General features: G+C 52.9%; 2 protein-coding genes across 9 annotated transcripts in view; both read right to left on the minus strand.

The window, feature by feature from the left end:
* Positions 1 to 74: 74 nt before the first annotated feature.
* On the minus strand, positions 75 to 7,623 carry PAQR5 (progestin and adipoQ receptor family member 5). Its single transcript, XM_048956298.1, has 9 exons — positions 7,052 to 7,623; positions 5,307 to 5,348; positions 4,924 to 5,095; positions 4,676 to 4,803; positions 4,399 to 4,601; positions 4,085 to 4,211; positions 2,439 to 2,535; positions 2,001 to 2,142; positions 75 to 1,853 (listed from the first exon to the last, which is right to left on the minus strand). The coding sequence occupies exons 3-9, from the start codon at positions 4,972 to 4,974 to the stop codon at positions 1,618 to 1,620; spliced, it is 984 nt and encodes a 327-aa protein (XP_048812255.1). The 5' UTR covers positions 4,975 to 5,095; positions 5,307 to 5,348; positions 7,052 to 7,623; the 3' UTR covers positions 75 to 1,617.
* A 4,367-nt stretch (positions 7,624 to 11,990) lies between these two features.
* GLCE (glucuronic acid epimerase) overlaps positions 11,991 to 26,432 on the minus strand; it is a 33,056-nt gene continuing 18,614 nt past the window's right edge. For 7 of the 8 annotated variants that reach the window (XM_048956087.1, XM_048956089.1, XM_048956091.1 and 4 more), the window contains 3 exons: positions 19,127 to 19,686; positions 16,891 to 17,136; positions 11,991 to 14,630 (listed from right to left, as the gene is read on the minus strand). In XM_048956087.1, the coding sequence (XP_048812044.1) occupies positions 13,606 to 14,630; positions 16,891 to 17,136; positions 19,127 to 19,673 (1,818 nt within the window). In that variant the 5' untranslated portion in view covers positions 19,674 to 19,686 and the 3' untranslated portion in view covers positions 11,991 to 13,605. Of the gene's footprint in view, positions 14,631 to 16,890; positions 17,137 to 19,126; positions 19,687 to 26,432 lie in introns of those variants that run through there. The other variant, XM_048956092.1, reaches the window with a different exon arrangement.

The following is a 26,432-nucleotide window of genomic DNA, read 5'->3' on the forward strand; positions in this document are numbered from 1 at the left end:
CCCTGTCGGGCTGGGGGTGTGGAGGAGCGGTCCCCGGAAGGGACTGTAGAAAGAGATTTGTCCGAGGCGATAAATATCCTCTATTGCAATCTGCCCCAAAGCTTTTATTTCCAGATGTGAATACAGTGCAATCCACCAAACCGCTTCTCAAGGCCGTCTCCAGGTGAACAAGACGTGTGCTGCCCCAGGAGCAGCACGCCTGCTAATTTGTTCACGCTGGGAGGAACTGGGAAGGCTGCTCAGAGTCCAAAGCCAAACTACCGAGCAAAAAAACCAGAATGATGAACATAAAGTTGGCAGAGTCCTAAATCATGCCAGGTTTCTTTCCGGCTGCACATGTACTCCAGGTAAATAAGCTTTGCAATTATCAGCAATTATCTCCGAAGCAATTATTTTCACAGGCAGAAACAGAACCGTCCAAATCAGGTTAGAATACATCAGTGCCATCGCTCTATTAGTTTCCTCTCTTAATGAAACAAACATTGAATTCAACGTGTTGAATAAACAATTACATTCCAGTGCTTATAAATATTAATATCTTGGTCAGCTTTCAAAGGAAAGTTTGTTATCAAAAGACTTAGTAGCCCCATAATATCTTTAACGAGCTGCTGTGTTGTCACTCCAAAGTGCATCTCTTCTACCTTGCGAGAGGTAATTACACACAAAACCAGTTATACACCCGTATGATTACTGAGAGACAGTGCTCCACAGCAGGCATCACTGCATCACGTGTGAGGTTCTGGGTAAAACCGACTGAGGGCCCAGTGGCAAGCATCCTCAAAGCCCTGCGGAGCTATTCCGCGTGCTCTTGGAGAAGCAATTCCCTTGGGAAGGCTGTTTGATCCACAGAGACCCGAGGTGCCCTGGGTATTCCCCTAAAACTAAATGTAAGGCAGGCTGTGGTCCACTCCAACCCCACATTGGTTAGGCACTTGGGTGCAGTGTCAGATAGTTGGGGTTATACCCCCAGCACCAGAAACGTTGGGCTCAGCCCTGGGATGTGGCAGCTTGCACTGCATCCACATCCTGCCGTGGGGCTCTGCTGCTGATCAGCATCATGGAATCACAGCACGGCTGGGGTGGAAGGGACCCCAGGGCATACCCAGTTCCAACCTGCTGCCACAGGGGGGTTGAGCAGGTCACCCAGAGCTCCATCTCCAGCCTTGGGCACCTCCAGCAATGGGGCACCCTCAGCTCTGGGCAGCAGTGCCACTGCCTCGTTGCCTCTGAGTAATGGATTTCCCCCAACATCTGACCACATCTCTCCTTTCTCAGTTTAAAACCGCTCCCCCTGACAGCAAGGACACCTGTGCCTCTCCATAAGGCAGAACTGGTGAATGCCTCTTGCTCTGGAAAGCATTGGCACGTAATCTCCCTTTTCTGCAGAAAAACCGTTAAAGATTATTTTAAATATTTCCGGTGATGAAATATCAGCTCGATTAAAAGCGTTTCATAACCCATCCACAGCCTGAAAGCCATATGTACAAACACCAGTGCAATACGTTTCGCCCTCCAACACTGCTCATAGAGCGCACGCAAAGAGTTCACCCTGTGCATCAGCTGCCTACGTTCCGTGCAGCAGCAAACCGGGAACCCCCATCCTGCAGACCAGGTGCCCTACTGCCCGTGCAGCTTCTCCCTGTGTGAGGGTTCTGGTGCTTGGCAGAGCTGCGCAGAGCATCGTGCAATGACCGCCAACCCGATGGCCATGCACGTGCCCATGGGTGCCAGCACCTGCAGCAGCGATGTGGCTGGGAGCCGTGCCTGCCTCTCACTCATATCCATCAGGATGGCTTCCAGCTGGAAGTGCGTGCCAAGGATGCCGCAGACGTGGAACACCTGGTGGCTGTGCCCTGCGGGGAAGCCAAAAGTACTTAAGGAAACTCAAGCTTCGTTCAAACGCGACCGCCAGAGACAGAGACAAATCCCCTCCCGGAGCTGTGTTTATAAATGTGCGTTCTGCCTGACGAGGAAGCAAAGCTCAGCCTCCTGCCGCTTACCGATGTAGTCAAAGTGTCCCGGCGCGAGCCTCTCAGGCAGGTGGGTGGCGAAGATGAAGCAGGTGAGGAAGGCGAAGGCAGTGTGCCTGTAGTGGGCAGCGACCGTGGGATCCGCACAGCTCCGCGCTGCGCACACGTAGAACTAAGGGAGGTGGCGGTGGGACTGAGTGAGCCTCTTGGCCCCCTGGGTCCCAGCACCACCAGCCCCACACCAGCAAGACGCCCACCCCCAAAGACATTCAAGTTCCTCCCAAGCCAAGCCACCAGCCTGTGACTACGATCAGGCAGCAACACGCAGCTTCAATGAGTGCAGCGCCTGGATGGGGGCAGGAAAAAATAACGCAATCTCTTTTCCTGCAGGAGTTTGTTTTTCTTTTTTAAAAAAGGACCTGTTTTCCCAAACGCTTGCAGGCTGAGCAGCCCCGCGTGTGAGCATACCCTATAGAAGAGTGGAATGCTGTCGAAGAGATACGGGTACACAAAGGCCAGCGTGCGGGACGCCTTGCTGAGCCACGGTCGCTCCAGCTCCAGGAACCTGCGGGGAGCAGAGCAGCACCAAGTGAGGCTGCAGCAGTGCTGGGTCACGGCTGCCACCATCGCAGAGCTGCAGCGAGGTGCACGATGCTCTCACCCTCCTGCTACGACTCCCAGACCAGGGTGAGGCCATCTCTCTGGCTGCCACCCTTGGCACGTTTCCATCCATCGCTTAGGGCACACCAGGAAGCAATTCTTTTTTTATTCCCCTGATCTTGCTGCTGATTTTTGCGGCCATTCATTTGCTGCTTCCCATCAGCGGCAAACAACTGCCTCCCCTGCTGTTGCTAACTGAGCTTTCGCTCTTGTTTTTTTATCCAAGCTTTAAGAGCTTGGATTGCAAGCAGGATGCACCTGCATTGCTTTGGGACTTGCTGTGCTTTGGACCCTGCCTTGCTTTAGATTTTGCCTTGCTCTGCACCCTGCTTTGCTTTGGGCCCTGCCTTGCTTTGCGGTAATGCAGCTCTCAGGCTGCAGCCACTGATGTTTGTTAATTAAGCTGTATTGCAGCTCGTGCCTGAGAGGCATGGAACATCTCTGTGTGCTTCTGTCTCACACCCCGCCAAGACTCTGCAATTGTCATTTCGGGGAATGCACAGAGTGACTGAAATCTGAGAGTTAATTAACTTAATCAGTTGCTTTTTTTATGGCATCAACCTTATAATAGATGTAGGAGCCTGTTGGTTATCATCATACCATATCTGAGGCAGGAAGCCTATGTCTGGATGGGGAGTGACATTCTGCATTGCATTGCCCAGGAAATCAACACTGAAACACTGGAATGGCTGAAATCATACGGTAACTGAAGAGCCACCCCAAAAGCAGCAGTGGAGCAGTGGGGCTCTCCTTGGTCGGATCCAGATCTCACAGAACCTCCTGGTGCCAAAACGTGGGGCAGGCGGCCAGGAACAGCACAGGGCCCCATTCACAGGCAGGAATGCCTTCTGCTGCAGCAAGGAAGCACAGACAGGTTTGTCTGCTCTGTGCAGGAGACTCCAAACCCGCAGGCATGAAAGGAGCCCTTGTAGGGCTGCTGCTCCTGTGAGGCAAATCGCATGAAGGTCATGCATGCTCACTGCAGCCCACCTGGCCATGCTGGTCCTGCGACAGAGGTGATCAGCCAGGAATTGACTACAAAAAAAAACAACAGCCCAGCACTGAGCATGAAGCTGGAATGCAGCTGAGCCACTGAGATATTTTTTAGACTTATTCCAAACAAATGATCCGAGTCTGCTGGGGAGCCAAATCCCGCACACAAAGTGCTATCCGTGCGGTGAGACTGATGCAGGAGGGCTGCAGTCCCTCCTTGCAGCTCTGTAACACAGGGCTGGAGCCATGCACCACGCAAAAATACCTCTTGGGCTTTCCAAAATTAAAGCAGTGGTTCTGCATTCTGTTTGTCACGCTCTCCTGGTGCCAGCATGCAGCAGCACAAAACTCCCTTCTTCCCCTGCCTTGTTACAATACAGCTACCAGACCCAAAGCCCTATTAGTGACACTAATTAATAGTTATGCCGAAGCAATTGGGGAGGTACAGAGAGGGCACACACCTGGAGTAGCAGGCCAGGCTGGTGCTCAGCACCGTGTTGAACACCGCGATGGGGACATAGCAGCAGTGGAAGATGCTACCAACCCACTCTTCTGGGAACACATAGGCTGAATACGCCAGGGCCGAACCTGGATGAGGACGGGAGGACGTGGTGAGGAGCTGCCCTCTGCCCAACAGGGGCTTTCCAAATCCCAAATCCCATTTCTCCAGCCTTTGGGCCAGCAGTGCTGCATGGCTGCAGCCCGAGCCCTCCCATCCCCACAGAATATATTCCCTGCAGGTTCCTTATCCCGGGATGAACCCCCCCATCCTCACCCAAGCTGTACATGCTGAGCGCCGCGTAGTCGAAGAAGTAGCAGACGTGCCGGGCGCGGGCCGACATGGGGCTGAAGGTGTGAGCGCAGCTGGAGGCCAGTGGGTAGATGCAGCAGCTCAGCAGGTAGGCGAGCAGCGGCCAGGCGGGGGGGTCCCGGCCCCCCGGCCCCCACAGCCGCCCCACCAGCATCCACACGAAGTACCTGTGAGCACAGGGTGAGCGTCACACCCGCTGCGTCCCCTGCCCCGGCGACACGGTGACAGCCGTGAGACGCACCATGCAGGGAGGAAGTGTGTCCAGATGTTGAGCGTTTCGTTGGTCATCTGGAAGGCGCTGAGGACACAATCAGCTGCTGAGATCCTCGGGGGGCGGTACCCGCAGAGGATGCCCTGCTCCTGGTATCCCTGTGAGGTACAGAGTGGTGGCAGCGTCCCCCAAGGGGAGGTCCGGCCGTCAGCACCCTGCGTGCAGGGTGAGGGTCCCGCATCCCTACCAGCCCCAGGGGATGGAAGCTGTCCTCTGACCTTAGGCACTTGGTGGATGCTCAGCAGTCGTGGCAGCTTCAGGCTCAGCATTGCGCCGTCGGGACCGCGGCTCCGTGGGACGGTGCCTCACATCCCTGCCCTGGGGATGGCACCGGGAATGGTGGGGATGTGGCTGCGCCGTGGCGATGGCTCTGCGCTCAGGATGGGTGGCCTGGGGGACACAAGTGCTGGTGGAGTTGTGGTGTCCAACGCAGTGGTGCCGAAGGCGTGGATGTTGGGGATGGAGGGTGGCACCCCCTGCAGCCGGCATGGGGCTTCGTGGGGTCCCGCACTGCCACTCATATGGGGACAGGGTTGGGGAATGTGGGGCTCTCCCCGCCTGCTCTTTCCACATCAGACATCAGGGAACATCCAGCACTTACCCAGCCTGCAGTGTTCCTCTGCTCCCTGCCTGCACCACGGGGCTGTGGAGTAAAGGTGAAGAAAGCTGAATTCCCAGGGTGGAGAGCAGCAGAGCTGTGAGCAGCACCCTGCTATGAGCCCCACTGCACCCACGCCTCCTCCTCGCCCTCCCCATAACCTCCCCGAGCGGGGATTCGTCACACCTTGCTGCTGCACGGAGCGGCCACAGAGCCCCACCAAAGCCCTTTGCTCCCTTCTCCCAGTGCTTCCCAGTGTGTGCCCCTGCCCAGGCTGATGTGCCCTGATCCCTGCAGATGGGGCCGGGGGCACAGGGGATGCCCAGAAAGGACAGCAGCCAGGAGGTGGTTAACAAGGGAATAATTAACGAGGTGAGAGAGCAATAAACCTGACATGGAATGAAGTTGGAAATGCCTTTAGTTAAAGATTAGTCTCCAGTTGGGACTTTTCTCTTGGCTACTGCACCAGCAGCATGCAAGTATTTGCATTCTCCACCAGCAAAGGCACAGCGCTCTGCCTGCTCCCGTCCCCACTGATAGGAACACAAATGAGCTCAACGATGGGATGGAACAGAAATACTTTTTCTTATCTTGGAGATAAGAAGGTGCGAGCTGTGTGACGAGCTGGCACCAGGCACACGCTGCGCTGCAAATACATGGGGGTAGCAGCTGGGTTTGCAGGAGTGCAAAATAGGGATGGCAATAAGGATGAGGGGAGGGGCAGGAATGGAGAGAGAGACAGGAATGGGGACAGGGATGGGGACAGGGACGCCTGCCCATGCATCCATGCATCTTCTCCTCCCGCTTGGCTAGAAGGAACAGCCCAATGCAAGGAACAGCAGTACAAGCATTGCCCCACTGCATGCATAACTTCTCTGAGTGGCATAGGGGTGCTCAGGATGACAAAGTGACTTCAGCGAACTGAGAAACAAACCGAAAATGATGGGTGGCTGCAAAGCTTCCTGCTCCCAGGGGGAAACACAGTGGGTTGGCTGTGGGTGACGTGGTGGGGGCAGCGCCTGGGGACGGCTGGAGGGACCCTGCTTCTCTCAGCAGGGAGCTCCCCAGCTGCAACAACCAGTTTGTGTTTTTATGAGCAAAATGAGTCACTGGGCTGAGGCCGCGGGAGCAGCAGGCACACCCTGCAGCCCCACTCCTTCCTGCTCCAAGGGCACATTTGGTGAGACACAGGCAGTGGGGCAGGGATGGGGGACATCACCCTGGTGGGAAGGACGGACATACGTTGAACTGCGACCTCTGTGGTAGCAAGCTGCAAAGCCTGGAGGCGTGCTGCAAACACACCCTTCTCCTCCTCCTCCTCCCGCTATTCCTCCTCCTCCTCTTTCTTCCCATCCCGACGGCCATGCGCGGCCCCAACGCGTCCCCACCGGTGCGTCGGCTCAGTGTGTGCGTGGAGCCGTGCGTGCCAATGAAGGGGAAGGTATTTTAGCTGTTAATTGTTAACTTTCACAGCTTTCTTAGAGCAGCACAGGAGCAGGACCGGCTGAGCCGCAGAGCTGCTGTGCAGGGGCCGCTGGGTGCACAAGCAGCTCGGAGGTACCCAAACCGAGCTGGGTACCCACAGCACTTCTCCAGCAAGAGAAGAGTTCCATCTGCCCCACGCACAAACCCACACATCCCCGGGCCTTGCACAGCCGGAAAGCAGCAGCGCAGCAGCACAGCAGCCCCTGGGATAGCAGCACAAAGCGCAGCGACGGAGCAGGGCGAAGCGAGCGTGCCGTACTTACACAGCGGCCGGGCGCAGGGCTGGGCGATGCCGCGCTGGCGCCGAGCTGTTGCTCATCTGTGTACAAACAGAGCCCACATGGCCCAGCGATGGAGCTGCATGGGAGGGGACGGTGGGACGGGACGGGGCCGCCTGGGGACGGATCCCGCTGGGCGCGGGAAGGACGCGGGGAGGTCAGCGCGCACGGTTGGGTTGGAGCCAAGGAGCGCTGGCCGGGCGCGAAGGGAATGGGGGAAAAAAACAAAACCCACAACAAAACACCACCGGAAATCGCCGCAGCCAAACTCTGTCGGATCGCGCTCCGATCGGCTTCAGCCAGGCTGGGAGGAAGCAGGAAAAATGCGCGCTGCCAGGCTGCTCCCCGCGCGCAGCTCCCGGCTCCGCCGCTCTAGCACCGGAAAAGAGCAGAAAGTTGCTCAACTGTCTCCAAGGAGACTGGAAAAGTGCAAAGCGCAGTGTAGGGAGGGACGTGCTGCTGCCCAGAGGTGTCCTCGCATCGCTCCCTTGGTGTTGCGTCGACCCCTGTTCCGCATGCAGCTCTGCGGAGCTCACGGCATTCTTATAGAGCGACAGAGAGAGGACTGGGAGTCACTGGAAAGCACTGTGTGGCCATTACTGTAAAGAGCCGAAGGAATGGCATGCGGACATACCCACAGCCATTACCCTCAGCACTGCATCCAGACCTAATGCACCGTTCACACAGCACGGGGAGAATTAATGCTCTCAATCCGTCTCAACCCGTTCAGCCCAGCCAACACGGACAGCATGAAAGCATTTCCCAGAGCCGTGTGAGCCATCCCTCCTCTCCAAACAAAACGTCTGGGTTTGCTTTGGGAGCACAGCGTGGATGCAAAGGTGGCTGGGTTAGATGTGCCCCCCTGCATCCAGCCATGCGGCTCCCAGGGGATGCTGCTGCTGACCCCACTGCCCGGAGCCACTGTTCCCAAAGTGCTGTTGGCACTCAGGTGCACTTTGAACAATTTCCTGCAAAATTCTGCCTTTTTTCTTCTCCACACCATCTCCTAGTTGTTGCTCTGAGGTGCCCCCCAGCCCTGTGCCATGTCACCTATTGGGACTGCTTATCTGGGCGATGCCCTCCCTGAGGTGACATCGTTGTGCCCTATAAGGGATGCAGACGGCTCCTACTCACCCCTCACCTGCACAGCAGCTGCTGCCTGCCAGCACCATAACCTGGCAGCTCCCCTTATAGTGCCGGCCCCACACCCACAGCACAGCAAAACTTCCCAGCATCAACCTGTGAGGTCAGTTGGAAACCAGTGGAAACTCCCCCAGCTGTAAAAGGTGTTGAACGAGCTTGGGGCACAACCCTCGTGACATTGTTTGCAGCTAAATAGGAATGGAGCTGACACGCAGGCACGCACACAGGACAGCATGAGGATCTGGAAAGAGCTGCAAGCACGCGTCGGCCATGGGTTGCTGCTTGCTGAGTCAAACCAGCAGGAGAAGGCATTTGCAGTGGGAAAGATGCAGGGCTGCACAGTGCAGGTGTAGGATAAGGGTCACAAAGCAAGGGACGTGGACGGAGCACGTGGTGACACAGCAAAGCCCTCTGGAGATGCACACCCACCCCAGCTGTGCACAATCCCAATGCGCACCGACTCCTCCCAGCTGTGCAGCCCCTCCAGAAATGCCCCAACCCCACGCAGGGGTTGCAAAGCCCTGCACAGCCCAGGGCCCCCAGGGCAGTGGTGCTTCTCCATCCCGCGCACCCCAGCCTGACGCAGACGATGGTGATGATGCTCTGAGCACGTTTGGCTTTTCCCACTGTTTAAATTCTTTACGTGAATTCCACAATCTGACTGTGGGCTCTCTCAAAATTCCATCGTAGGTGCAAAGGCCAACCATGGGAAGGGCCTAAAATCTCAGGGCAAAGCCAGCCAAAGGAGGAGCGGAGCCATGCGCTGCTCCCAATCCTTGCAGACCTACTGCTCGTGGAGGCGCCAAGGCAGAAGTGGTTAATATTTAATGCAGCCCCAAGCCTGCATGTTTAATTATGCTCATTTAATTTATCAACGTGGTCTGCCTTGAGTTGCAGCCCTGCAAAACCTGGATCTTGCCCACGGATGGGGCAGAACGATGCGAACGAAAGCTGGGGACGTGCCAACCTAAAAACCCATCCTATGGGCCAAAGGCACCCTGCATTGGGAAGCGCTTCCTCCCACCCTCCTCACCCTCAGTGGCTTCTGGCCACAGTGCCCAGCACAGCTGGCTCAGCCCTGCCATGCACAGAGGGCTCAAAGCATTATGGTGCTCTGCATCCATAGTTAATGCTCTGTGAGCAGCTCAGCCCCTGGGCAGGGGGAGGTGGCAGCTCCTCACCAGCTGCCTCTGCCAACAGAGCCTTGTTGGAAGGGGAAAACACGAAGATCCAGCAGCACAGCTTGGGGTTAATGGGATCCAATCTGCACCAATCTGTGCCGGTACTCAGGATAAAGTGGGGATTTCCATAAGAAGGCCTCTGTATGATCAAATTAATGGGTTAGCATTCCCCAGCCAAGCAATGCCATTTAGATTTTGTGTTATTTTCCCTCTGGTAATGGGCTTTGCAGAAGCAAATCTGTTTAGGTGCTCCCTGCACACATGTGCCTGCAGTATCTGGGCTGGGAGGCAGCAGGGGCAGTGCTGGCACCAGGAGCATCCCCAGGGCCTTGGGTTGCACGGATCCCAGTTCTGGAGGACTGCTGGACACGCCAGTGTTGGAGAGCAGCTGTGATTCTCTCATTAAAAAACCCAAGGTGCTGCACCCACCGGGCTCCTGCCCTGCAGGATGAAGCCCCAGCACTGAGGAAGGTGATGCAGAAGCATTGTGCAGGTGCAGGAAAGCCAGCCCTGCATCACCTGCTGTGCTATTCCAGGGTGTGAGGAAAGCACTCTGTTAGAGCCCTCCGTCTGCAGAGACCGCACTGGGCATTGGGGCACTCATGCATTTCCTCAATGGGGTGACAAAGCACCGCTCTGTGATGGTTTAGAAGTGAGTGCCTCAAGGCCATGGCACTGCTTCAGCCCAGGTTGGCTATGGGCGAGCAGGGGGACACGCTCAGAGCCATGGCCCCACTGATGGGGGAGGATCAGAAGGCAGTGATGGGCCCACAGGATGGGGGCTGTGTGCAGGACAGGGGATGCTTTCCCATTATTGCACTCCTATGTGGTTCTAGGTGCCACAGCAGGTGCCACCTGTAGCTCATCCTCAGCTAAACCACCTGAGAGCCATTCAGCAAAGTGCTTTGAGGCCATGAAACAAGAGGAGCTGCTAAAACACTCCCTGCCCTGATGGCGAGTGTTCAGGATGGCTTTGAGCCCTCGCACTTCACCATGACAAACGTGAGCTTCATTGGACACAGAGCAATGCACAGCTTGGCACCCAAACGGCTCCTTCCCATGCAGGATATGAGCAGAGTGCAGACAGTGCTGTTCAGCATTCAGGAAGTGCAGCACATCCATGGGAGCCATCAGTCGCCCTCAGCAGATGGTGAATGTATCTCCTTTCACCACAAACTGAGCAGCAAACATTCAGACCCAGCACCAAGACAACATATGTAAGTCCTCCTCCATTTTCCCGTGCAAAGAAAGTGCAAAGAAAGGGAAATCTCCGATCTCCCCCATGCCCACAGGAGGGGACCCCAGCAGCTCCGCTCTGTGCCTTTCCAGGACTTCAGCTCTGCTTTTGGGGAATGAATCACGGTGACAGGTTGCACATTGGGACTGCTGGAGTAAAACTCATTTTGAGTCAAAACCCTTCTAAATTCCCCACAAGGAGATGCCTCAAAGGCCACCAGGATGGCGGGTTGATGGCTGGTGATGCACTGGATGTGGTGGTGGACACTTCCAGCCTCAACGAGCTGCAGCCATAGGGAGGGGGGAAGATACTGACCAAAATAACACAAGCACTCAGTGTTTACCTTAAGATAAAAAAAAAAGAAATTTATTTTACAATCTTATAAAGCAGCTTTACATGAAGCACAAACATTGATCCATTTACTTTGTATATAAACATAGTAGAACCTTTCCCTCTGCAAAAAGTCACGTCTCGCCGTATATAAAACTAACATGTGCACATTGTGCTTAAACTGCAAAGTCTGTACAGCTTTACAAAGGACCACCCTTTACAAGAGCATCCTGTAAACAATTTATTGCATATTTAACACATGGCGTGTATACCCCACATGTAAAAATGTAGAAAAAATAAAGTACAATTACAAGGTGAAGGGAAATAGCAGCTTTCGGTGAATGTCTTGCACAATGGCTGAGAAAACAGCACGGCCACACGCGGACGGTTGTGCTTGTGTGTCACTGGTGTGCCATGCAGCACGCCTCCAGTCGGCTCTGTGCACAGCGAGCATCACGGGGACGTCGAGCTGATCTGAGCCCCCAGGACCTTCGTCATGTCGACCACCGGGAAAGCGCACGGATCAAAGCGACTGACTTCAGCCAAGCGATGGGCGCCCACGTCCCACCATCCCCTCCCAGCTCTGTATGGAAAACACGACCCCAAGAGGAGCCCTCACACCGAATCCCTGTGGCCCCACGGCCCCTGGGGGCGGCGGGATGAAGTGACACAAGTGCCACGGCCAACAGGAACGCAGCGCGGGTATTAAGGACGCGGCGTTGCCCAGAGCAGCGGCGTTGCCACCAACGCTCCGGGGCCGACCCACCCCAACACAACCATCACTGCCATTATCAACCCGATATTGAAAAACAAGAAGAAAGTAATTAAATAATAATAAAAAAGAGGGCACGGTGGCCTCGGTAAGGCACCGGCACCGCTGCAGAGCAGCGCCCTGGAAGTGTCTCTCGCTTCCCCGAATCCAAAACGGGCAAAAACCGGAGGGGATGCACAGGGGGAGATGCTCTGCTTGCAGCGAGGACCGTCGCTGGAAGGAAGCACGTCGTTTGGGTTGTTTTCTCTGTGCACACGTGTTAAAGAAAAAAACAAACACAAAAACAACAACACTAAAAATAGAAATCAGCTCTGCTAACTTTGGTATCGAGATTTCTCCCGCGATGTCTGCTTTTCACATTAGCTGGTACGATCACACAGCACGCGTTTGCAGAGATCAAGTAATTACAAAGTCGCTGCAAATATCTGCAAGAAAAAAGCACTGAAAAAGCAAGAAAAGCAAACAAAAGCCTAGATGCACGCTGTCCTCGTGCCCAGCCTCTCTGCAGTCTGAAGCAGCTCTGTCCTCTGTAGGAGCACCTTAAGCCAAAGCACACCGACACCTGCAGCATGTCATGGGATCAGTGGAAAAGCCCCGCAGCCATACATGATCACAGCACGCCAGGACGTGTTGGGAGCTTTCGTGCCTGGATGGGATGGGAGAGCGAAGCCCAGCAAGCCTGCACAGAGCTGACGAGCTGGTGTTTGCTGTGCTACCAAACCACACCATTGCCATCTGATGATGCCATCGCTTTTACCCTTCCAGATCCACCAGAAACCTCCACGCTGTGAAGGCAGACCCGTGGTGTGGGTATGGGCTCACAAAGACAAGATGCAGACCATCTGCTCCTCTGCGTGCTGCCAGCACAGTGGAAGTGCTGGGGTTCTGTTTGATGACTGGTGTCGGGCAGCAAAGGCCGAGCAGTGCTAAAGCACAGACGGAGCTGCAGAGCCCTATGGGCTGATTGTCATTTTTCAAGTGCTGGATCTTGGGAAAGCAGGTTAAAAAACGAAAACCCCCATAGGACAGTGCTCAAATTACATTTCCTGCACGCTACTCAAAACCAGCTCCACGCCACACAGGAATTCAACACGGGTCTCCTACAGAACCAAGCCAACGCTTACAGAAACCTCTCAGATGTGATGAAAAAATACAGAACAGAACATCGGGCTCCACGAGAAGAGACTCCAGCTGCTGGGGGGGGAAGTGCTGCCAGCTGCCGGCACCCCACGTGTGCCTGGCTCCCAGGTCAGGGCTGGTGCAGCCGCAGCGCTGGGCCATCCGTGAGCCACCAACTTGTGCTTACGTGGTGCGACGCAAAGCCATACGGCTACAGGACCTCCAGACAGAGAATAAAAAAGGCCGGTCACCCCAGGGAGGGAATCCATACAGAAAGGAACACCTTGAAAAAGCTACGCTGTCCACTACCCAGGCTACAAGGAAACACACGTTTACAGCATTACACCACACCACCGGCGACGCTGTTCCAACATATACACAAATAGCTCCATTTCCAAAGAGGCCACATACTAACTTGTCAGGCAAGTGCTGGACTTTAGAGACCTGTATGGCTTCCGTAAATATCTTCCTGCAAAAAGCAAAAACAAAATCGTCCCCCAGCTCAGAGCACAGACGGGTTTTGCTTCGTGCGGGTAACGTCACGGTGGAGTGCTATAGAGAGCGAGCTGAAGTCCCCGATTCCTGCCCATCAGACCCAAAGGTTTTCACACTGGAATGCAATTATTTCAGGAGATCAGTTTTAAGGATCACTTCTTCAAAACGAATTTAGGATGCGACCTTTTCAGGTGTCCCCTCGCCGAGCTCCAGAAGCCCGAACCTTCGCCGCCAGCGGGCACGAGGGCTTTGGTTGTCAGCTCTAGTTGTGCTTTGCCCTGCCGCCCCGCAGGTAGCTCTTCCACCTCCTGACAAACTCTTTAAAAATCGGGGCCTCGTCGATGGTGCTGAGCAGCTGGAGCTGGTTGATGTGGGTGGTGTGGTAGTCCCAGCGCGCCAGGTTGGGAGCGGTGCCCAGCATGAAGTGCCGCAGGTCGTAGATGGTCCCGGAGCCGGTGTCGTAGAGAGGCAGCATGGCCTTCAGGGACTCCATGCCACGCTCATACAGCAGCCGTGCCTCCTTGCCCAGCTTCTCCCCCGCGGTCTCCTTCAGGTCGTAGAGGCCGATGAGCGAGTACATGAAGCCGTTGAGCACAAAGGAGCTGGGCGAGGTGGGGTACTCCTCGTACCAGTCGTGCCTGTTCATGAACACAGCCTTCACCCCGTGCTGCTCTGACGGCAGCTTGTAGGGCGCAGTGGCCCGCAGCGCGGCGCTGAGGAAGGCGTGCTCCTTGGTCAGCAGGTAGGCCCGCACCAGCGTGGAGATGGCCTGGCCCTGCGCCATGGCTGAGTACCAGCCCGGGTCCAAGGACCTGAAGCCTTCCCCAAGCTTCCTGGTCACCATGATGGGCCAGCCGCCCCGCTCGTCCTGGTTCCTCACCAGCCAGTTGCTCGCCGCGAAGAAAGCCGCCATGTGCGCGGTGGCCGAGATGGTGACGTTGTCGAGGAATCCCCTCCCCTTCGCAATCAGCCTCACCACCTTCTTAGGCATTATTTTGGTCTGCTTGACGGCCTTGGTGTTGGACAGCCCCACGCCCTTGCGCAGGTCGGTCACCAGGTCCCGCGTGACGGTGCTCCAGGCGGTGCGGGCCCCGATGCCGTAGAAGATGTCGCGCTCCCTGAAGGCGATGAGCTGTGTGTTGGAGACGTAGTGCACCGTGAAGAGCTGGTTCTTCTCTGTGGTCTCCAGCACCACAGAAATGCTCCCATTGGTTACGAACTTGAGATCGAAAGAAATAATGAAATCTCTGGTGTTCCCAAGCTGCAGGGAAACCCCCTCGGTGTTCTCTGCAAAACAAATAAACAACCGTTTGGTGGGAAAGAGCTCATTTCTTTAAAGATATCAAAGATACAGAGCGCGGCGTCCGGAGGTAACCAGACAAAACTCAAATGCTTTTAGGCGAGCTGATCAATAATTCAAACAGCCTCTGCTTTCTGTACATGTATTATTTAATTAAGCATAAAAGTAAAGCCGTGAGCGATGGCTGCGGCGGGGAGCAACCCACAGTCACTGAGCGTGCCGGGGGCTCAGCACACAGCCCAGGCAGCCGCTGCTGGGAATCCAGGATTGGGGCAGAGGAAAGCAGAGGCAAGGAGAGTCAGGGGGGATTCCGCTGAGCCTCCAGGTGATGCTGGGAGGACACAGGCCAGGAATTTGGGGTAGGGTACGGCCTTAAGAAATACAGTCACAAACAGATCTTATCATTTAGTAGAACCACAGAATTGTGATGGTTGGAAACGCCCTCTGAGATCCCCAACCCCAACCCACCCCACTACGCCCCCTGCCCACGTCCCTCAGTGCTATAGCCCCATGGAACCCAGAAAGAAGAACATATTAGAAGTATTTATTAACCTCTCAGTTGGCAAAATTCAGTTCAGTTTAAAACACAACAATAAATAAAGCTCCCAGGCGGTGGCACCTAATGCAATAGCACCTAATGCAGCTAATGTGTCTGTAATGCCACGTGCAAATGCCACAGCTTTGAGGCTGACCAACACTTAAAAGATGTTTTAAATTAACAGCTTTCCATAGAACAAAACCCTCCCGTGGAAGACCACCGTTTCCATTCTTCTACCTCCTGACACGTAAAATATCCCATCATGAGCAAACAGAGGGCTGTGGCCACCAGCAATGGCTTCCCCATCTCCAACCACTCCCAGTGCATTTCATATCATGGGCACTTCTGCACCGTAGGTACCACTGTGCTGTGCACAGTTCCATGTAAATAACTTCTGGTGCCACAACAAAGTGAACTATAATGGGAAAAGGGGCTTTAAGAAGGAAACCTAAAGGCTGCATGTTCTTTCCACAGCCATCAGCGCCTCTAAAGCCATTACTTACAGCCATCTCAGAGAGTGGATGCAGACTGCAGCCTTCAGCCCTGCACATCACTCTGCCATCAATAAAGGATGAGGACAGAACACAAAGCAGCTCTTTCAGCCTTCTCTCTCCCTGTATTTCTCTACTACAAAGACACGAGAGTGTTCGGCAGCTTTTCCCCAGAGGCCTGAGCCTAAGGTGCCAACTGCAAATTACTTCATTGTCTTTGTAAGTAATGGACTCATTAATTCTAATGGGTATTGATTGAGGAAAAACACATTACGTCCTTATCAACGAACCTGTCTGAGCACAAAGGAAACTCCTGCATGAAATAATCCACTTCTCAAAATAAACCTCTGCTCAGGATGAAGCAGAACAGGGGAAAGTCAAGCGGGTAACAGCAGGCATGTGGTGTGCAATGGGCACTGAGAGCCCACACACAGCCCCACAGAGCCAAGGCTATGGGGGTGTGGTGGGCCACCTCCCAGGGCCTGGTGGCAGTGGTACTGCAGCCTGGCAATGCCACCAGCACTGGGAGCTGTTGGGGGGCTTTTGTTGCCCATCTGCCCATTAGGGGGTTTTCCTTTCCTCCCTTGGAAAAATATTCATCACCTATATACGGTCACTGCAACACAGAAGCTGATTTAGTTATACTCAGAGAGGGTGAAGAACACAAGAAGTCATCCCTAACTGCCTGCACTCCCTCTTGCTGCCTCATTAAGGCAACCTGGTTAAACCAGAATGAGGTCTGCATGGCCCTCAAACTGCAAAAATAGTGGCATCCCAATGAAGCGATGCAGGGTCCCAGCAGCAGTCCTGCATGGCACATCTGCTCGGGATGAAAACTGCCCCTCTCTGCCATCTCACATCATACCCAGCTTCACATACCAGCTCTTGCATTATGCTCCAGCACTGCAGGCTGGAGTGCTTTGCTTCCATTCTGGGACCGAAGCAAGCAGGCTCAGGAAATGTGAGCACAGCTGCTCTGCTGAGCTGCACTGTAATATACCCACATATACCAATATACCCACATGTCTTTTAATTAAAATAAGGATGTTTCAAAGAGCAGTGACGGAGAAAAAACAGTAAAAACAATAAAATACACAACTCAATGATGTTTTCAGGTAAGGCCTTAAGGATGGAAAGCTGCTCCATACAAACAAAACCGGAAGAAATGGAGGAGAGCCCTCTGCTGAGCGAGCCAACCATCTGTCTGCCATAACCCACCTGGAGCAACAAAGTGTTTAACACTGGTGAACTTGGCTTTATCGGGCACTGTGGAAAGGGAGCAGCCCTTGGGCACGGTCCACTCGGCTGCCCTGCTGCCCCTGTCCTTCTCCTCAGCCGTTTCGTACACCTCGATGTGCGGGGGTTTCTCCGTCAGGTTTTTGCTGTAGTGACTCAACCCGTACTGTGCGATCTGGATGGGATAGAAGTAGCCCTGAGGCCCCCACTGGGTGGATAAGGGCACACCTAGGAGAGAGGAGCAACGTGAGTGTTTCGTTGGCACAGTTTCACATGTCAGTGTTTGCAGTGCTGCACGCTGCCTTCCCCATTCCTTCCCCACCACCGATGTACTCCTGGCAGACGTGAGAATCACAGAATAACTCAGGTTGGAAAAGACCTTCAAGATCATCAAGTCCAACCACAAAGGTTAACAGGCTTCACCACCAGCTGGACTCAAGGAAAGTCCACTCACACAATGAACTGCCCCCAATGGCACTGGGATCTGCGATGGGGCAGAACTGAGCAGATGGGAAGGGCAGAGCAGTCCTTATTGTGGTCCTCCCATCTAACTGCATCCTGATGCATCATACTGATTTTAACATGCATTTAAAACAGATTTTCCTCCCCAGCCCCCACACGACATCCCATATAACAAATCCCTTTGACACTGCATGCATCTTTTCAAGTTCAATGGCTGTGTTATTGCTGGACTGTGGTTTGAGTCACTTGGTGCTAAAGGAGGAACCTCCCAACCCTGAGCTGCCCCCATTACCTCTGCTGGGATGTGCCAATTAACCCAGCCACACACGTGCAAGACAAGGCAAACACACATTGCTTAGGATAGAATGGAGGAAAGCAGGATTCCCCAAAGCCCTACATTTTGTTTGGGGCAAATTCCCAATTGCAATGTAAGAATCCAAAGTGGGAATACAGCACCGTGACCCCCTTGCAGCACGTTTAGCACTGCAAGCTTTCATGTGCATGTAAGAAGAGAAAAAGGAAGATGCAAATAAACAAGTTGGCATTCGCACCACTCTCCCCTTTGGCAATGTCAAGCTCAGAAACTAATACTGCAGTGAAAATATTGCTTAAACTCAATGGGAAAAGCTACATTTTCATACATATTTCTGTGCTTCATGTTCCTAATAAATATCATCGATGGGGATGTGATGGTTTACTGCTGCCTGAAGAGAAAACCATCAGAGGAAATATTTGAGTCTCGTGTGCTATCGCTGCTCCTGGAAGCCAGCTCATTAGTGCTAAGCATCTGCAGTTAAAGGGTGCACTCGTTGAGACTGAAAGATGCAAAAAAAAAAAAAAAAGAAATGTGCTGGAAGAGCTTGACTTGAAATTCATACAAGATGACAAGATTAAATTCTCCAGGTCATAGGACGTAACAACGCATTAACCTTGCAGAAAGGGAGAAGGTGAAAATACAGCACGAGGTTTTCATCACGCAACAACGTGAGCGTTACCAGGGCTGGAAGCATGCGAGGCAAGAGCTAAACCTGGCTGAGTGTTTTAGTATTCAAACTCTTCGTCTACAAGCATTTCTTAGCCCTGTTTGCTGGCTGCTAACTATTGCCTTTACAATAGCCAGGCTCTGGCACAAGGATGGCTCTTAAAACACTTGCTGCAAAGAAAGGGAGGCCAATAGAGGAATAACCAAACAGTCAGGTGTGAAACGTGCCTGTTCCCTAAGCTGTATTCAGTCAGCAATTACTGCAATGAGAGGAAAGGAACCCCTCTCCCCAGCCTTCTGCACACAGAGGACACGTCGCTACTGGGATGTGCTCACACCTTTGGTAATGAAGGTGTTCCAGGAGGGCTCTGCCTACACCCTGCTCCCAGCACACATCATCACACCACAGAAACAAGTGTAAGGAAAGTTCACAACTTGAGCTGAGAGATGTCAGCCCTTTTAACAGCCCAGCTTAATCACCACCGTATGTTACCCCTACCCAAAGCAGTCCTTTTCCCTTCTCAGAAACCCATTTGGCGTTTGGACAAAGGATCTTGAACCAGAAGCGCTTGTTCGGCTGATGCCCAAGTGAAAAAGACAAATTAACCTCAAAAAACAAGTTGATGTGATGCTGCAGACTGCACCACACCTCTTGATCCCCAATGCATTTTCATCCACGCTGTCGTGACAAAATTAGGAGTGCTTTGCATCTCAAACAACAACAGCAAATTTCAAGAAGCATTTCAACCGAAAAGGAAAACGTGGAGCACAAACCTTCAACACCACTTATGCACTTCACTCTGTCTCGAACCTCTACGTTGTAGCCCTCGAAGGACATAAAGACCCCATCCGGGTGGTAAGGTGCTCTCTGTGTGTATACTTTGGAGTAGCTATGAGAGAATTCAAACCTGTCATAACCATCGTACTGAGCAATTTTCCCATAAACCTCAAAGTATTTCTCTACCCAGCTGAACGGCAGGAAGACCTCGCTGCCTTCCCTCCTCCCTTTGATGGTGTGCTCGTCGTTGATCAGACAGTCTATCTCCTCATACTTCAGCCCCAAGGCTTTGTTGAAGCCTCCCACGACGGGAGGAGCCTTCTGCTGTTCCTGGGGCGATGCTTCCTCGCTCTGCTTGGCCACATCCCGTGCGGGGCCACTGCTGGCAGCGGCCGCGCGGCGCTCGGGGCCACCGGGGCTGCGGGGGAATGGGCCGGCCCCATCCGAGGAGCATCTGTTCCACAGCAGCACCGTCACCAGCGTGAAGAGAGCGCAGATGATGATCAGAGTCTTGTAGTTGACCCGAGCTGCCAAGCAACGCATATTCACACCATACCTGCAAAACAAAGGGAGAGGTGTTCAGGGAGCGCAGCCGAGCGGGCTTGGTGCAGGAACTACTGACACAACCGTGCGTTTGGGAAAGACCTTCGAGGTCCTCGAGTCCAACCATTGCATTTCTTGCTTTCGTTTGCTTGCTTAATGGACAATTGGGGGGTTCTATTTCTGAGCTTGATGCATAGTTGGATGTTGTGAGTCCAATCACCCATCCCTTGGTGCCACGGCTCCCGAATATCGCCAGGGATGGGGACTCCAGCACTTCCCTAAGCAGTCCATTCCAACGCTTGATCAAATTTAAAAAGAAATAATCACAGAATACCCTGTGTTGGAACGGACCCATGAGGAATGCCAAATCCAATTCTTGACTCCACGCAGGGCAATCTAGGAATTAAACCAAGGTAAACTCAGCTGGCCCAACAGCAGTGCCCCAATGCTCCCTGAGCTCCAGCAGTGCAGGGCCATACGCACCACCATCAGGTGCAGAACCCTTCTTAACTTCCTCCCTGCTGAGTTTACCCCAAGGCCCCTCTCTGCAGGCATCACTCAGCCACTTAGAACCATAAAATCCTTGCAGTTGGAATGAACCTCTGAAGGCCATCCAGTCCAACTCGCTGCAATGCACACAGACAGCACAGCTACATCAGGCTGCCCAGGGCCTGATCCAGCCTTGCCTTTAAAGCCTCCAGCGGAGGAGACTTTCCTCTTGTCCCCCACATTGTGTTGCACATCCAGGACCGTGCCATTCCACGCTCTCACCACCAATGAGAGGCTGAGCAGCCATCACAGCATCACCACAAACCTTCACCGTTCAGATGGAAAAACCACCACCGTGCCCAGAGCAACGAGAGGATTCCCAGTGGAACAGCCCCACAACCAAAGTCTGGAGTTCACACAGCTAAAAATCACCTTTTTTTTAAAAAAATTATTATTATTTTCAAATGGAAACAATCAATTATCTCCCACCAGTCTTATGCTCCCGCACTGTAAGCACCATCTGGTCAGTTAAAACCGGACTTGAAAAGAGAAGTGTCTTATTTGCCAAAAGCCTGGCTTGCTGTAAGCTTTTAGAGAGCATAAATTTATATGTAATTGTATTTTTATGGAAACTCTGGCATAAGAATAAATCCAATTTTCTGCATCAGCAGATGGTTTTCAGTGATGATGCTTTTGGGATGACCTCAACAAACACGTTCTGCTCTTCTTACACACGGGGATAATTCACTCTTTAAAGAGCGAATAACATTTCTGACTCCTAGCTAGAAAACTCAACATTAATTAACTCATCTGGATTAGCAGGGGATGGGCAAAGGGATGGGGAACATCACCACCACGCTCTTCCCACACCCACTACCCCACGTGCATGACTGTTTTCAAACAGCCCCATGTGTTTTCCCCCAGCTGTGCACAGTCCCTGGCCATGCTGCCTCAAAGCCCTTTGAGCTCAGCTCGGTTCTGCTCTGGAAGCACACGAGCAAAACCCCAACCAAAGAAAGGCAGAGGGATGGGGCACGCAGCAGCTTTTGGGACCCCGAATGGGAGATGCTGATGCTCAGCTCCAGCACAGTGTGAGCTGCAGTGATACTGAGCATTTATGAGCTACAGATGAGCTGAAGAGGACTCAGGAAGAAAAGCAGAGTTTTCACTGCATGAAATTTCGCCAGGCACTGGAACATCCAGAGCTGCCAGTGCAGGAGAAAGGCTGACTGTGTGGTACACGGAGGGATGGATTTCTTTATCCAGCTGTGGAAGACAGAATTCAGAATTTCCATGAGAAAAAGAGGTAATTTAAAGCTGCAGAGGGGCTGTGTTAAATGGGCCTATTCCCTCGGTGCTCTTATGAAAAGCATTTCATCAGATGATACTTACAGGATTCGATGAGCACAGGATGGGAAAGCATTTCAAGGTATGGGGGGGGGGGGGGGGGGGGGGGGGCTGTTTTCTCCCATTTGCTGCTACAAAGGTGGGTTGACATCAAGAACCACCGGGCTAACCAAACAAACTGACTGCATTTTGCATTTTGCTGTGGCTTTGTGACTGCTGCCTGCAGGAAGGACAAACTTTGGCATCCCATGCTGCACATGCGCCACCAGCATTCCCAGCTGTGCGCCCATCAGAGCCTCTCCTTGAACTCCTCTCTCACCATTGGCATTTCATTCCTTCCTGGAGAGTTTTAGGGTTGAAAACACGATGAGGACTGTTTCTTTTGGAAAATTCCAAGACGCCAGAGCCAAATTTCCAGCCCAGCAGCTCAGATGCCTTTCCTCTATCATCACTGCTCTGCACAGAGCCCCATACATCCACCAAACAGGACGGCTCCTGTGCTGGGCTGAGCCGTCCTGGAAGAAGAAAGGAAATGCAAACAGAAGAATGGCACCTAAAGCAGAATAATAATTCCTGGCACAATAAGGATAAAATGGAGTTCCTGCGGGAAGCCCTGGATTTACTGAAGGGACCTTTTAATCCTTGGTAAGAGATGGGGGTGCCCACAGCCCTGGGCATCGCAGGCTGCTGGCAATAAGCCCCTGTAAACCGGAGCAGAGAAGCTGTGCTTCCCTGGAAAGCAGACATCCCTCTCATTCCTGTGCTGCCTGCTCGCTTTTTGTTGCTGGACTTTTCCCAAGCAATCAGCCCTATGGAACACAAGGTGTTTTAAGAGGTCTTTTCTTGCATTCTGTCCCACCCCAAAACACCTCTGCTCATCTGCATGGCTCACACGGTGAGCAGGAATGGCTTTAACCCTGCTCTGCACAAGCAGGCAGACAGACACGCACTTCGTGCACCTATCTTATTTTCCAAGGGGAGAGAAAATGACTTCTTATTTCCAGCAGGAAGGTCTCCTTTCCACTACCCCACATTGCAAAGCACAATTCCTCCTCCTGCACAAAGCTCCTGCGGGAAGGCTGGGTGTGCCAAGGGCAGGCAGGCACGCAGCCCTCACTTCTATTTCTGCTCATGCTGTACAGACAGCATTTAGCAACCAGGACCAACGAGCCTTGAGCACACAGCCCAGCCCCACAGGAGCTGAGGAAGACTCAGAAAAACAAACCCCAAGGCGACTTACTTCCCCAACCCACGGCGCTGGCAGCAGTTTAGGGCACTCCCATGGAAATTCTCCGTGCTCAAACAAGGATCAGAAGGGACTGAGCTGCAGAGCTCTGGGACACACAGCGCTGCTCCCAGCGAGGAGCTGGGTTCCTGCTGCACTGCGATAAGGTGCCGCCTGACTTTGAAGCCTGTGTGTCACACTGAGCTGCTGAGAACAGAGAGAAAAAACACCTCAGATTGGCAGTTCTGCGCACACTTTCAACCCCATGTTTAAAGAAGAGAAGAGCAGAACTTCAATATGTGCCCTGACCTAAAGGCGTACCTGGCCACGCACGCGGCTCAGCCTGCTTTTCCATTTCCTGCAATGAAATGCTGGTGTTACATAACAAAATAATAATAATAAAGAACTCAGGCCTTGTTTTTACTAACTGTGGAAAACCATTCTATCAAAACTCCTCACCTTTTGCCAAAGCCTTCTTCTGTCTCAAAATGGGATGAAAGGCTCCAACCTCTAACGGCTCTGCCCCTCCACTGGCTCTTCAACACAGATCTGCTGTATAATCCTCACTGGATTGCTGGGCAGGAAGGATCTAACATACAGAAACTGCAGCCACAAGGCCACCCCACAGCTTCCCAGTGCACCGAGAACCTTACAGAGCTTCATCCATACCCACACACCCATGAAGCACCAGGAGAAATGCCTACTGCTGTGCAGCAGCTCTTGAAAAAGGCACAGCACCTACAGACACCCAAGTGACCCTCTGGTAGAAATGGAGATTTGCATCTCATTTCAGCGTCAGATGCACTCATTATAGGGCTCTGTTTGTCAGTGGTGGTGGCAGTGCTTTTTTGATCACGGCTTTTTGGGGGTGCTGTTGGCACAAAAATCCGCAGCACAATCCCAAAGCATCCAAATATACTCATGTTTCTCACCCCATACAGCAAGCACAGGTCTTCCTTCTCAAACCCTGCAGACACTGCACGCTTTGAAGGGCGTTTATCAGCCCGTACTAACTGAAAATCAACTGCAGCTCCAAAGTGTAATTGCAATCTGAAGTGCACACCAAGGAAACAGATGAGTGCTGAGGATGGCAGGCTGGCATCCACCCGCACTGCCAGCAATGCACTCAGGGGCATTTCTTTGCACAACTGCTCTGTGTGCATTGGCCTGGCCGCTTTCCTGAACCTGAAGCAGCACTCACCCATCAGAGCACTGCCAAGGTGCCTTTGTTCTTCCAGTAAACGTGCCATAGTGCACTGCTAAGAACTCCAGCTCAGTGCCTGCTGTGTGCCACACTGCCTTACCAGGGTGCGTAGTTCGGAGGGACTGCTGTGCTAATTATCAGCCCATTCATCGTACAGCCCAATCAATCTCCTTGCTTTCCAGATGGATTAAGCTATTAAACCCCTCACTAACGGCACAAATAACTCCTAGATCTGGCTGCTGCTCACGGAGGCATTGCAATGCCTCTTCCTAAACTATCGAGTACTGCGCCGTTACCGCACAGATTAACAAAGCACCATAGAACCATTTCACCACTCTGTGCATTCAGGCTTTGGGAGGAAGTGTGGGATCCAACACCAGAACACACAGGTGAGGTCCTCTCTTTACACCTGTAAAGCGTAGTGAGGGGCAGTGCTGCCTGCATGGATAGGTGGGATGCCCTCGTCCTGGTGCCGACCTGTGCACTGCATGCTCACACGTTCTGCCCAAGCCATGCCCACGCAGCAGCAGTTGGCCTTTCCCAGCAGATCAGCATCTGAGCACAAGAGGGATTTTTGTGCACAAGTTATTTTAAGTGATTGGTGGAGTCGGTGCAAGACAGAGCAGTTAGCAGCTGTGATTCTCACAACGCATCGTGTCCCAACACCCTTATGTGAGCTCTGCAATGCAGAATTGCTGCAAAGAAGTGTTAAAATGTGAAGAATACACAGGGTTTCCAAGCAGCAGCGTGCTCATTCACATCCTCAGACTGCTTTGCTGATGGAAGCCTGCAGTCAGCCATGAGGACTTTCATCTCAATGGTGGGGAAGTGTCAAGGCAGAGTCACGGAGCAGCCAAACCATAATGGAAAGGAAGGAGAGCAAAGTTACAGCATCACAGCATAGAGCACAAGCAGATGACATCCAGCCGCAAGCTGAGCTGAACACAGGGATGCCTCAGCAGCAGGGGACAGGAGCACACAGACCTGGTGCAAGGGGAACTCCTAGTATCAGCTCAGCCTGGTATCAGCTGCAATGAGCTGGGTGCGAAGCCGCATGGACCCCTTATGCATTTACTACTGCAAACCCACAAGGAGTGAACTAAAATGCAAAGCTTTGCTCTCCTCGTTTTTGAGAAGCGAGGGCAACATCAAAACCATCCGATCCTCTGACAGCCCCCAAGGTGGCTGCTGCAGGAGAGCACTGCTGCTGCTTCTGTCAGCAATGCAACCTCACTGCAAATCAATGGAAAAACACAGAAGTTGGGATCAGAAGAGTTTTCACAACCATTTCCCATTGCCCCATCGCTGCTCCTGGCTCATCAGGAGTGTTGGAACGTTGTCACACAATTCCATAAACATCAGCAGTACATTCTGCAGCTCCAGCCGTCCCACACAACACCTTTTTGGGACTGGGACACCCCAGTTGGAAGTACCTCAGGGATCCACGCTTTCCTTCCCAGCACCATGCACAAACAACAGAGCCACGGAGCAGAGAGATGCAGGCACTTCTGCTGCCAGCTCGTGACAGTGCCTACAAGAATTCAGCACAGAGCGTGCTCCAAACGACAGCTCAGACATCTGGCAAGGATTTGGCATGCCTGCCTGTGTGCATGCAGCATCCCCGTGCATCGCTCTCCTTGGAGCTCCTGCAAACTCCAAACCTGCTGCTTTGCTGCACCTTTGCTATCAGCACAAAGCATTCACGTTCACACTCCTACGTATTTTAAAGCCGCATCACTGCTTCTTTCCCCACGCAAAAAGCAGAGGTTAAGGAGCACGGTGCTTCACAGCAGATAAATAAGACATGCTTTAAGTCACAGAAACTAGCTAAAAGCACCCTGTTTTTATCGCATGGCAAACGCCAGCACTGCGCACAGACAATGGCTTAGGCAGAGCTACTGATGGCAGCTGCAGCAAAATTAACTATTTCCAAAGGAAATGACCTGCACAACAATAAGCACTGCAAAACTTCATTACAGCGATGTTCCCAGGAAGCTTCTGAAGCTCGGACTGCAATTGCTTTCCCAGTACCTCCCCAGGGCTCCCATGCTGTCCCGTAGGAGCAGGCACAGGTCTCTCATTTTAGGACCAGACATGTACCATGCTTGGGACCACAGGTCTCCAGCCCACAGCTGTGAAGCCCCCTGCTCGACCCGTCCCAGAGCTCTTGTTCAGACTGCCATTAACCCTAGCCCAGTTTTTTTCCTATTTTTCCTATTCAGAGCTGACAAGGCAGCCCAGCACTGGTACAGGAAGCCCAAGCTAACACACAGATGCTGCTTTCATTGAAGCTCACAGCAAAGGCAGCTCCAGTTCCTATGTACTGCACCACAGTAACTTCAGTTCTGGTTTCCAGAATGCAGCCCACAAATGCAGGTAGCATGTAACAAGGTATAAGAGAGAGATAGCCTTTCAGCTACCATTTTTTTTTTCTTCCTAATCCTTTCTACTTCAGCTCCTCAGAAGAGCTGATGAGAAAGGAGGGCAGAGTAAA

This window comes from Lagopus muta, chromosome 10 (genome assembly GCF_023343835.1).
Source record: "Lagopus muta isolate bLagMut1 chromosome 10, bLagMut1 primary, whole genome shotgun sequence".
NCBI classification, from domain to species: Eukaryota; Metazoa; Chordata; class Aves; order Galliformes; family Phasianidae; genus Lagopus; species Lagopus muta.